Below are 12,774 nucleotides of genomic sequence, written 5' to 3'. Positions count from 1 at the left end.
TCTGGACTCCCCTACAGCACACCACAGCTAGTCCCTCTCTGCTTCTTCTCTGGGACAGCATCATGAGTTGGCAGGTCCATGCCATGGCCATTTCTTTTCAGTTGTAGATGACTTCTTGTAGATCATAGTTCATATAGATCATAGTTAGAAATGTAAGTTAGTTATTGTGCTCAGCAGTTACTGATGGTCAGGGAAGGGTTGGGGGAATATACTGCATTTATTGAGGAAAGGTAAGGTAAGGGCTTGAAGCTGGGAGACAGTGATAGACTGGGACGGCTGTGGCTTCCCCTCTTTGCTTATGGTGGAGTGAGTCTGTGCTCTTGTAAGGTGTCCACGTTCTCTTTCTCATTTCTTCTCCGCAGTTTCCCCCTCACACTGCTGCTAACTTTTGTTGAAAGCACAATAGAGTGGACAGTGATCCCAGGAAAAGCTGCTGAGTGCTTACTTTTTAGGGTTCCTCATTCTAAAGAAGACATTTAAGGAAGTGCTTTGTGCTTTTCAGATCATGAAAAACATCATCAGAGACTGTCTAGGAACCGCCGAGGCATTATCTCTGCAATCAATTGGATTTCCAGCAATAGGAACAGGAAATCTGGGGTTTCCTAAACCCGAATTTGCTAAATTGATAATTTCAGAAGTGCTCAAATTTAGTAGCAAGAACCATCCGAAAACTTTACAGGAAGTTCAGTTTCTGCTGCACCCGAAAGATGTGGAAAACATTCAGGTACAGATTTGGCTTGCTTCTGATCTTTTTGCCAACTGCAGTATGGGACTTGTGTTCTTCTATGTCTTCTTGGTCTAATAGGAGGTTTGTTTCATGTGTTTTCAGCACAGGAGAGTGTGCTGACTGGTTATATGTACTATGAAAAATTTCAAGAAAAATTATAAACAGAAAAAAATAACATCTTTTTCAGGAAAGTTTCAAATACCCACAAAAGTCCATAAACCAACCCAATGAAGTTCTATCTATTATTCAGCCTCAACTGCTACTGCTCTGTGGCTGGGTGTCTAATTTTTTTTCTCACATATAATGCTGACACATGACTCTGTCTCTAAACAATTCACCAATTTATTTTGAACATAATCTTACCACTAAAACACACCTTGAAATGCAGTCATTCCTTCATGTGGTCAATGGTAGAGTTAATGTGTGAGGTTACAGTTGTCTCATGAATGTCTCTCCATTTCTCCATCCTTACGTCTGGATCAGAATGAGATAAGTAAGGCTCACACATTGTAATACCCATTATAGAGTCAAACAAGTAAGGCTCACACATTGTAATAATCATTACAGAATTAGATAATTAAGGCTCACACATTATAATACCCATTGTTTTTATCAGTCTATAGGGTTGCCTTCCTTTGGACAGAGAAATGTTAATACATAATATCAAGGCATATTTATGGTATTATTAATCTGAAATTTCCAGGATGAGATGCCGATGATCCAGCTGCATTTCTGGAAATGTAATTAATTGTGACTGAAGGATGTGGCTTGAACACGTCCCCATGTGACTTAGGACACTTGGACCAGAGATACTAGACTCATCCTCGGTCACAGTGTGTCACATCAGCTACGGCAATGTGGTCTGATTCTAAGGTCTGATTTCTGTTCTCCATGTCTTTGTAATCCAGCAGATACATGGCCTTAGTGTTAGAACAGTTTCCACAATGTCACTGTAAGGTGACAGCACACGGATGCCCGTGGATTGGGCTGTTGGAATTTTTGGGTCCTATGTCATTGTTATCAAGATGTAGACACTTCCTATAAATTCATGGAAGCAAGCACAGGGAACCTACATTTTAGATGGGCAGCCAAAGCTCCTGACACCTTCAGCTTGGACTGTGCAAGCACAGTGATGTTTGTTTGTTTACATCGGTTATTTTTATACATGATTAAGTATACTTATATATGGTTAAGTAGTTCAGACTGTTCACACTTACAGCAGTCCTCCTGTATCAGCCTCCAGAATGCTGAGATTGTAAGTATGTACGCACTTTCCTGCTGTTAAGAGTTTTAAGAAGCTTCCCTGAGACATCATGGTGTAAGGTGATGTGGGCATTGCTGTAGCACATGCTTTCCCTTCTAGAAATCAGAATTACTTTACAAATTTTGGTTTCTGTACACGAACTGAGCAGGAGGTGAAGGTGATGAGATTTTTATGTGATATGAATGTTTGCATGAATAGGGATGAATCCTATCTCATAGACTTGAGTCTCCCAATTTTTACTTGGAAATGTTGTTTTCTCTCTCTCTCTCACACCCCATCTCTCTCTCTCTTACCTGTAGTAAATGATGCTGCGGGCCGCTTCCTGCCACCCGGCTCCCGGCCACCTGGAAGCTCATACCCCGAAATAACAACACACAAATTGTATTCATTTAAATACTGCCTGGCCCTTTAGTTCTAACCTCTTATTGGCTAACTTTTACATATTCATTTAACCCATCTCCATTAATGTGTATCGCCACTTGACTGTGGCTTACCCGCATGAGTCTAACCAGCGACTGTCTTGGAGAGAAGAACCATGGCGTCTGACTCACTGCTTTCTTCCTCTCAGTTTTCTGTTCTGTCTACTCTGCCTATGTATGTTCTGACCTATCAGGCCAAGCAGTTTCTTTATTAATTAGCCAATGAAAGGAACACATAGAAAGAAAACCCTCCTACACTACTCACCCCCCCCCGTGTGTGTGTGTGTGTGTGTGTGTGTGTGTGTGTGTGTCTTTCTCAGTTTTTCTAGACAGGGAAGACAGCCCACACATTATGGAATGCCATAATCAAAAGTAAGAACCCCAGGTTTCCACGAGTGTCTTCAGACGAAGGTTGGTCTCACAGAGCACCAAGTGCAGAGATTCCAGAGAGACAGCATTTCTTCAAGATTTAAACAGTCTCAACCCAATTTCTCAGCCTCTACCAACCAACACAAACCTAGCGAGGCTTTGCTGAAACATGTTACTCAAACCAGGCACAACGGCTGTACTATACACATCACTACATGTGTGCATACAGAATCAGAAGCCCCAGGATGCAAACTCACTGATCGCATAGGGAGTATAATGGTTAAAACTGTGCTTGTGTTTCCAGGCATTTTCAGATGAATTTGACAAAAGGAGTCATGGAAATCCAAGTGACACCCAAGGTACAGTAAAGTGTTTAAGTTGACCAGTGATTTCTTGTTACCAAGTAACTGTTCAATGACAGAAAAAGGATGATGGTGATCATTTCTTTGGTAAGTCAAACATATTAAATGAAAATTAAATGACATTCCATGCATGTGAGTATAAAAGACAGTGGCCTGTTTATGGGACTTGGAGCAAAGAGAAAAGGTGAGCCAGATTATATAATCTGTACAGTGGGATTTTCGAATTACTGATGAGATGACCATCTCCACTGTGATGTGTATTTCCCAAAATACCTTTTAAGAGACAATGCAAGCCAACACTTCTCTGTCAAATGTGGCTTTCTGTTTCTGAGTTCATCTTGTTTGGGGTTCACTGGAGCTTTGTTTTGAAGCAAGGTTTTACCATGTTGCCCAGGATGGCCGCAAACTCCCAAATTCAAAATATACTTCTGTTCCAGCTCAGATCCACGGCAACAGTAAACGGCAGCCAATATAATGATAGAGCAGCCTGCGACCTCAACTGTTCTTGCTTCTGATGACTTGGTGCTTAATTCTGTCTTTTCTTTCCTCTGGGCAGGGTTTTATGGGAGTCTCTCCAGCCCTACGTTAGGAGTGCATGAAATGAATATTGGCCCGATCCTCTTCCAAGTGGCCACGGGGGACATCACCAAAGAAGCGGCAGATGTGATTGTCAATTCAACATCAAAGACGTTTAATCTCAAATCAGGTACTTAGTGAGATAGATTCTGTCTCATGCAGGAATCAGTGTGGTAGATCCTATGAAGAAGTGTTTCTATAGACAAAACAGTTTGTTGACTTTGGCTTGTTCCTGTTAACTAATATCTATAAACCTAATTCAATGGGCTTTCTCACAACTGGCAACATTTTTGAAAATGTCTCCTCTGTCCTTACTGCTCTATGATGGGGTTTGTTGACACACAACATCTTTCTGGTCTGGTCACGGTCTTGATTTTCTCATGTAGGAGTCTCCAAAGCAATTTTGGAAGGTGCAGGACCAAGTGTGGAGAACGAATGTTCTGTCTTGGGTAAGGAACGATGCTGCTTCTTGGAACCGGATTAGAAGGGGAAGATTGACTGTGGGAGGCAGTGAGGAAACCAAGGAAGGGCCTTGGGCTGGGAGGACAATGCATTAATTTTTTTTTTTGGTTTTCTTTTATTTTGAGACCCATGTATTCATCTTAAGATCATATATTTTATGAAAGAATTCCATATGGAAGAAAGTAAAAAGTAGAAGGTTATCAAATTTCATTATATGTAGTATTTCATGAACTTTTAATTCATAAAATGTTTCTTCATATAATCAGACATCTTGCTTTCTCCAAGCACAGATCAGCATCTGACTCTGAATCTGCTCATGTTTCACAGCTCAGCAGAACAGTGAGTACATAGTTACTGAAGGTGGATCACTGAGATGCAAGAATATTATTCACGTTGTTGGTGGGAATGACGTGAAGAGATCAGTTTCCTGTGTTTTGGAAGAATGTGAACAACGAAACTACTCATCCATCTGCCTACCAGCCATTGGCACAGGTCCGTAGCCACAGGCTGTCCAGGTTCCATCCCAAAGTTTCGACTTTCCCATGAATTTGGTGTTCACTGGGTCTGGGTGATGACAGGGACACTTTCCCTAGGAGTAGACAGTTTCCTCACTCCAAGACACCCCATCCACTAGAGAATGAGCAAAGCCTGTGGGATCTTTAAGGAGGAGGAAAATGAGCATGGTGCATTTATGTGCACCTGTGGCCCCAATGATGGGAAGGACATAGGCAGGAGGAGTGAACTTTGTCCCCACAATTGTTGCCTTCAAGGTTAGTCAAAGGCATCTGCTATAATTTCCTGCACCAGTGGTGGATGCCATTAACAGAGATAATCCAGATGGGCTCTCAGTTGATCAAACCAGCTTTCCCAGGAGACTTTTACATTGCCTGTGGTAACATGAACAGGCCTGGCTTGCTTGTTGGGGGTTTCTGTCCCGCCCAGTTCCCCCAGCTGTTTAGCCCCAAAGAAAATCACACATAGGTCTCCATAAATTATGAGCTGATTGGCCCATTAGCTCTAGCCTCTCACTGGCTAACTCTCACATCTTGATTAACCCATTTTTCTGATCTATGTTAGCCATGTGGCTCAGTGCCTTTTTTCAGTGGGGCAGATCACATTCTGCTGCTTCGGTGGTCTGGGCAGGAGTGGGAGGAATCAACTTCCTCCTTCCCAGAATTCTCCTGTTCTCATTGTATTATTTCTACTTCCTGTCTGGTTTTCCTGCCTATATTTCCTGCCTGGCCAATCAGCATTTATTTAAAACATGATTGACATAATACAGACAATTCTCCCGCACCAGCCTGTCATGTGATTTTGGCAGCTGCCATTCACTTTGGGCTATTCCACAGTCTTACCTTGCAGTGGGTTTGGGGGATTGAGAAACACGATCTGCAACATGTTAAAGCAGGAGTGGATCTACTTAGCGGTTGCTTTGAATTCTGCTGGGCAGCAAAAATGGTACAGAGTATGGGGAAGAAAGACATCCTGAAGGCTCAGGATAACTAATATGCCTAGAATTATAGACTATAACACGTATCTTACAGTTTTGGGTGCCTTAGAATTACCTTAGTTTGAATCAGGTCCGCAGAGGTAGCTAGGAGAATCTCAACACATGCATAAAATCTATCAGAGGCTCTGATTGTCTCTGTAAGGACGATGTTGTTTTTTCAAGATGTATTATCTTTATTTCCTGCCTTTTATGATCTTATAAAAACTCTCATAAATCAAGGGAAGAAAGCCACCTGGACTCTGTAATAGGAGGGGAGTGACCCTAGGAGCCAGGATCCACTGAAAAGGACAGATGGGAATGTCATAAATCAGACTGAGTTTCAGGGGCTCTTCCTGGAGCATTGACCTGTGGACAGCATGGAACAGAAACTCCTCCACCTGTATCTAGGATGTCAAAACTATTTAATGACATCATGTTAGAGAACTATATAGTGATTAAAGTGGAACCAGGCATTTTTCTTTCCTGTGACATCTGGAATTACTTGATTGTGTTGCAGCATTTTGCAGGTGAATCTTAACCTTGTCTTTTGTGTATGTGTGTTTTAAAGGAAGTGCTCAACAGGACCCAGATGCAGTTGCTAAAGCCATAATGGATGCCATTGAAGAATTTATCCAGAAACCATCAGTGCAGGCTGTGAAGAAAGTCAAAGTTGTTATCTTCCAGCCTCATATCCTGGATGTTTTTTATGACAACATGAAAGACAGAGAAGGCTCCCCAGATCCTCCCCAGCCGTCTCTACTGTCTAAGATCACCTGTGAGTTGTTTGCTTTTATCAAATACATATTCCTCACCTTGATGCTGAGGGGAGTAAAAGAAAAATTAACTTTCATTTTCTCTTTAGCCTTTTTTGGCTTTTCAAAGCACACTCCCCACAAACAGAAGACCCTGTTTTTGGAGAAGAAATTAGAACAAACAGTTTTCCATGTATGTGGCAAAGATGAAGACAGTGTGGAACGCACGATCTTTTGGATACAGACTCTGATCACCCAGGAGCAGAATTCCTTTTGCATTGAGAATGAATGTTTCAGAGACTTTGGAGAGAAGGAGTACAAGAAGCTGAATGAGCTGCAAGAGAGGCTGAATATCGTCATTGAGCTGGACCAGAAGACAGCTTTGATTAAAGTTACAGGAATCAGCAGAGATGTGATAGGAGCTAGAGATGAGATTGAAAACCTGATCAAGAGCATCCGATTGGCTAAAGAGAAGGAAAGCCAGGCAGACTATTTCCTCACATTCGTGGAATGGCGATATATTGACAACAACATCACACACTGTTTCGACAAAATAGCTACCATGCAGTTGGAAAACACACGGCAGGCAAAGCACAAGAGCACTGTTGTCAAAATTAATAATCAGGACTTCACAGTGAACTTGAGGACAAACACGGCCACAGGCCCTCAAGGACAGAGTGTCACAGTTCGGCGCATCTTAAAAGATGAAGGTAAGTTACATGCTCATGGGTGTCAGTCATTGCCCCAACTTTGATTTTTACATTATTTTAGAAACACAGCAGGGTTTTGTTGTTTGTTTGTTTGTTTTTGTTTTTTTGAGACTGGGTTTCTCTGTGAAAGAGTCCTAGCTGTCCTGGAACTAGCTCTTTTTAACCAGGCTTGCCTCGTACTCACAGAGATTCTACCTATATCTCTCTAGTGCTGGAATTAAAGGTGTGAGCCACCACCCACCTTCTATTGTTTTGACAGTGTTTTATTATTTAGCCATTGCTGGCCTGGGACTATTTTGCTTTGTTTTTGACATAGTGTTTCACTAATAGCCATGGCTGGTCTCAAACATAGACCAGAATGGGTTCAATTTCAGAGATTTGCCTACTTCTGCCTCCCAAATAGTTTGATTAAAGGCATGAGACGCACGTGCTCTGTTATATTAAATTTTAAAGTAGTTAAAATTCAAATAACACTGGTAGAATGATTTAAAGATCTTGGTCTCTGAGTTTCTAGAGAATACACTATGGCCAAGAAAATAGAGCATGGATGAGCCCAACAGCCCAAGATGAACCATCTTAACCGTAACAACGGTTAACATTGCATTTTCCACCTGGATCATTTATACTGGATCAGTTCTTCTGGTGAAATAATGGCTGTCTGAGGCAGAGGTAGAAAAAAGTCATTTCAGAAGAAAAGCTGCCCAAAGAGAGGACAGACTTGTTAGAGTTGGCCTCTGTGTCCATGATGATGACCAAGGGAAGACCCCAATTCTATCGCCATCTTCTCTTTCCTGTGCCAAGAGTTCCTGGGTACAGGCCAGGTCGCGGCCTACAGGTTCCCTGTAGATCTGATCCCCAGGAAGGGAGTGTCTGTCTTGTGTAGGCTAACAATTCCTGCCCTCAAACTACATGAGTCCCTAATGGCTTCCCACAGACTATATTCATCTTCTGTAGGACCAGTATGAATGAACCCCCAGACTCTATGCACCCCTAAAAGAATGACATATAATATGTGGTATTATACAGCATGCTACAGAAAACCCTACCATCTACCCATCTACCTCTTAATTATGGAGTGAGGCAAATGAGAAAATACATGTAGACTACCCTCCAGTGGTACAAACTCATGCATGTGCAAATGACAGAGATTGTTCAGAACAAGTTAGTAATGATTTTGTTAAATCACATCAGAGTAGAGGTTGTGCACTAAATGAAGGTGAGTTACAACATGTAGTTAGTTCTCACACCTTAGCAAGACAGAAACAGGAGTAGACAGAGAGGCTCCATCCCTAAAAAACTCTAACTCAGGACATGGATGGCTTTTGTCTTCTTCTGGAGAGGGTTCTGGGAAACAAGTCTCATATGTATTAGGCAAGAGATCTACCACTGCGCTATCTCACCTTAAATTGCCCGCCTCTTTAAACAAGTTTTCCATCTCATCCTGATACCAATGTTCCATGTTCCACACTTTTAACAGCATCCTTTTAGAAAGATAAGAAATGTCTTGAATACATAGAATTGTGAGACTATAATACAACAAGGAGGAAGGTTTGTCAAAGCATACCGGAAATGAACACAGGAGCTCTCAAATGTCTATTTTACAGCTGAAATACCTTCAAATTGGAGTGACATGGAACAGAAGAAATTGCTTGTGGTCAGTCTGCAAACCAATGATCCTGAGTATATCATGGTGGCAAGCAAGTTCCACCAGACCTGCCAAAAGTTCGCCATAGAGAAGGTAAGTTGGGTGCTGAATTTTCTAATGGAAAAGTTATATAGTTATATAAGTAATAAAAACCAATGTTCCTGAATAAACCCACTCATATATGGGTCTGTAGAGGTGGCCCATGGGTCAAGAGTTTCTTTTGTGCTCTCAGAGGACCCTAAGTTTCAAGTTTGGTTTCCAGACCCACATCAGGTAGCTTACAACAGCCTGAAACTGTAGCACTTATCTGGCCAAACTAACTTGGTACTTTAACTCCAGGCCAGTAAGACAGCCTTGTCTGTGTGTGTGTTTGTGTGTGTTCACGCACATGCATCCCTATGTGTGTGCACGTGTGTGTGTCTGTGTGTGTGTGTGTGTGTGTGTGTGTGTGTGTGTGTGGAGGAGGAGGATTGTTAGCACATGTAGAAGTCAGAGTGTAACTCTGTGGAATTAGTGTTCTCCTTCCAACTTTAGGGATCGAACTCAGGTCACCATATTCTTACTGAGCTGTCTTACCAGTTCTAAAAATATTTCTGAACATAGGATGCTGTCATTTGGCACTGAATTTGCTCGAGTAGAATTTTTGCTCAGGAAAGACAAAGATGGTAGCTGACTATCACGTGGCACGGGCTCTTAGATTCTCCAGAATAACTTAAAACTTTTTTACTTTATAGATTGCAAGGATCCAGAATCCTGCTCTCTGGAGGAAGTATCAGGCAAACAAAAAAATCATTGATGAAAAGAATGGCCATGAAAGAAATGAGAAACAACTCTTCCACGGGACGGAGGCTAGCTCTATTCCACAGCTCAACAGCCACGGATTTAACCGCAGCTATGCTGGGAAGAACGGTGAGGAAGGATGCGGTCAGTTTGCCCAAATGGGCTGCTGACTTAGAACCACCCTGGGCTCCGTTCACTATTTCTCACATTGTGTTGGCCAGATTAGAGTCCGTTTTAGCAGTAAACAGTAATATATGTCTCAATTTCACCCCAAGGGCTTGACTACGTCTGAGGAGGAAAATTAATAATAACAATAATTATATTGATGATGATGATGAAGAAAATATGCTAAATATTCAAGCCAAGCATTCCTTTTACATGAGTTGAGATAGTGGGCTAACATGTTGATTTATATGCTATATTGAACTCCTTTAAAATGCCTTTCCTTTTGCAGCTACAAGCTATGGGAAGGGAACCTATTTTGCTGTCAATGCTTCCTATTCAGCTCATGATACATATTCCAGACCAGATGCCAATGGGAAGAAGTATATGTATTACGTGCGGGTTCTCACTGGGAACTACACAACTGGAAACTCGTCACTGATTGTGCCTCCTCCAAGGGACCCTCAAAATCCTACTGACTTGTACGACACTGTCACAGATGATGATAAAAACCCAAGTTTATTTGTAGTGTTTTATGACAACCAAGCATACCCAGAGTATCTCATCACCTTTAGGCCGTGACACGTCAGGTCACCTTTTTAACTTTCTTCCTCCTTATGCTGTCTCTAAGAGCACAAGGTTTTTCTTTGCCGTGGACATGTTTCCTCAGCTACTCCTACATGGTAGAAATGAATTGCCACACCAACTCCAGTATCGTCTGTGTGACATGACATATGTCATTATGCCAGATGGGAGCTATGTGTCCTATGGAACTAGGCTCCCTGGAGGTCAATGGCAGACGGCCCAGTATTAGCCACTGCTGAGGCATAGACGGGTTTCTTGATTAGCTGGCTATGTGGGGTATGGGCTTTGCACAATCTCTTTTAATAATGATATTCTTCATATCTATAAGACAAGGATCATCTCTTCAGGAGCAGCTTTGGGACAGGGAATCACAGTCTGGGAATGTATAAGACTACAGCAGAACCTTTGTCATACACGGGGTGTATGATGAGCAAGGTAATAGATGGGGTAATGTTGATGGACAAAGACTGTTATATTATACTTTGAACTTTATGGATAGGCTTGCTAGATCCCAACCCCCATGGTGTCTGCTGCATAAGAAGGTACAAAAAAGTATATTTCAGCAGGTGCAGAGAACTGATTCAGCATATTTGGTCACTAGATGAGATAAAGAAAGGGTTAGAAAGAGGAAGGGCCATGATAGTGATAATGAGACAGAAACTTTCTGTTCATAAGATGAAACCACTTGTCTGAGGTTTATGTTCCCAAGGACAAGATTTCCTTTTCTAAGTATGTTTTATGTCTGACACCAGTCCCTGATAATAAGCTTTTCTTAAATATTGCTGATGTGACTAAAAGAAGCTTTCATAATGTGCCAACCAGTGATACATGACCTTGTGCTTTGTTCTTTGTTTGAATACTATATAATGAAAACTTGAATTCAGTAAAATAGCAGCAGATTCCAACCACTCTCTTGTGTGTTGTGTCTGTCTGTCATTCGCCCAACTTGTGCCTTCCTGTGTACCAAGACCCTGCTTCTCCCATGATCTAAGTGGCTCCCCTGAGCCAGTTCATAGCAATGAATCTACTTGAAAGCCAATCTAATTGAAAATTTATATCAGAAAACAGCTGAAGTGGTGCTGTCTCAAATGTGACAGTAACACCATCATGGACTTTCAGGAAGCTATGTAATTCCAACTGCCACCAGTGGAATCGTGTTGGAGTGCCACTGTGCCGTGAGGACACACAGTGTCTCTGAGCCAGTAAGGCTGCTAACCAGCAACTGAAAAGATACAGAGCAGAGAACCTCTTTCTTCACTACCAGCCCTGTGCCATGTGGGCTGGACAGCTTCAGGCAGGACTATGTACAAACTGGGTAATGGCAGATGGCTCATGGTCTGTGTGAACTGAGCCCCAAGGAGAGGCACAGCTCAGAAGCTGTGGCCACAACTGAAAGAAGTTCCTTTTAATGCCAATCCCAATGTTCTGGCTACCTACTGAAATTAATGGGATGACCCCTGCTGCATCTCCAGGGGAAACCCTTTCTCCCTATGAAAATGAGTGAACGCTAAGGACCCTGCTAGCATCTTTTCCATGGAAGGCCAGCTTGTGATGACTTCACAGCTTTGTGTGTAAGCCAACTGGTCAGGCTGTTAACTCAGTGTCTACTGGATGGTAATTCGTTCTTGTGGTACTGGGGACTGTACCAGTGCCTCACATAAGCCAGGAACGACTCTACCACTGAACTACACAGTCCCAGCCCTATTTACTTTTTATGTTGAGGCAGGATCTCATTTAGTTGCACAGACTGCCTCTGATATGCTTCCATAGCCTTGGCAGGCCTTGAACTCACTCTCTTCCTGCTTCGGCCACATGTTGGAGGCCTGTGCCACCAGACCTGGCTAATGTTGTTCTTCTAATTTTCTCCTGTCAATTTCAGACTCAGTGCCATTTATTGAGTGCCTAGACTTTGCCAGGTAGAGTGAGAGATGCGGTCACAAACATGACCTTGTTCCCATGAATAGTGCTTTGGGGAGAGTTTTTCCATATTTCAGGACTTAGGGAACATGTTCAGAGTACAAGAAACGTCCTTGTCTGAGCTCATTGACGCAGGAACCCTGAGAGCCAGCTTCCTGAGTCTTGGTGCTGGTGTCCAGTCCTTCTCTATTCCCACCACAGGATCTGGCCTTGAGAGAAGCAAGTGCTGTTTTGGCCATCATTCAGTGGCCATCACACAGTGACCATCACATGGTGTCCATCACACAATGTCCATCACACAGTGACCATCACACAGTGACCATCACATGGTGTCCATCACACAATGTCCATCACACAGTGACCATCACACAGTGACCATCACATGGTGTCCATCACACAATGGCCATCACACAGTGAATATCAATGAGTGGCCATTACTCAGTGTCCATCACATGGTCATTACACATGACCTTCATGCAGTGACCACCACATGGTGTCCATCACACAATGTCCATCACACAGTGGCCATCACAGTTGCAAGTATCTCATGTCTGT

General features: G+C 42.5%; 1 protein-coding gene across 3 annotated transcripts in view; it reads left to right on the top strand.

Annotated features, from left to right (window-relative positions):
• The window catches only part of LOC121461711 (protein mono-ADP-ribosyltransferase PARP14-like), a 361,785-nt gene extending 350,983 nt beyond the window's left edge, over positions 1–10,802 (top strand). For all 3 annotated transcript variants that reach the window (XM_041672894.1, XM_041672895.1, XM_041672896.1), the window contains 10 exons: positions 503–724; positions 3,084–3,138; positions 3,698–3,847; positions 4,104–4,166; positions 4,507–4,671; positions 6,237–6,443; positions 6,531–7,130; positions 8,735–8,868; positions 9,510–9,684; positions 10,010–10,802. In XM_041672894.1, the coding sequence (XP_041528828.1) occupies positions 503–724; positions 3,084–3,138; positions 3,698–3,847; positions 4,104–4,166; positions 4,507–4,671; positions 6,237–6,443; positions 6,531–7,130; positions 8,735–8,868; positions 9,510–9,684; positions 10,010–10,299 (2,061 nt within the window). In that variant the 3' untranslated portion in view covers positions 10,300–10,802. The remainder of the gene's footprint in view (positions 1–502; positions 725–3,083; positions 3,139–3,697; positions 3,848–4,103; positions 4,167–4,506; positions 4,672–6,236; positions 6,444–6,530; positions 7,131–8,734; positions 8,869–9,509; positions 9,685–10,009) is intronic.
• Positions 10,803–12,774: the final 1,972 nt, after the last annotated feature.

Source organism: Microtus oregoni, unplaced genomic scaffold, assembly GCF_018167655.1.
Source record: "Microtus oregoni isolate MIOR12 unplaced genomic scaffold, Mior012 000023F_ref0000262, whole genome shotgun sequence".
In the NCBI taxonomy this organism is placed as follows: Eukaryota; Metazoa; Chordata; class Mammalia; order Rodentia; family Cricetidae; genus Microtus; species Microtus oregoni.
The sequence above is the reverse complement of the archived record's forward strand: the minus strand, read 5'-3'. Positions and strand labels throughout refer to the sequence as shown.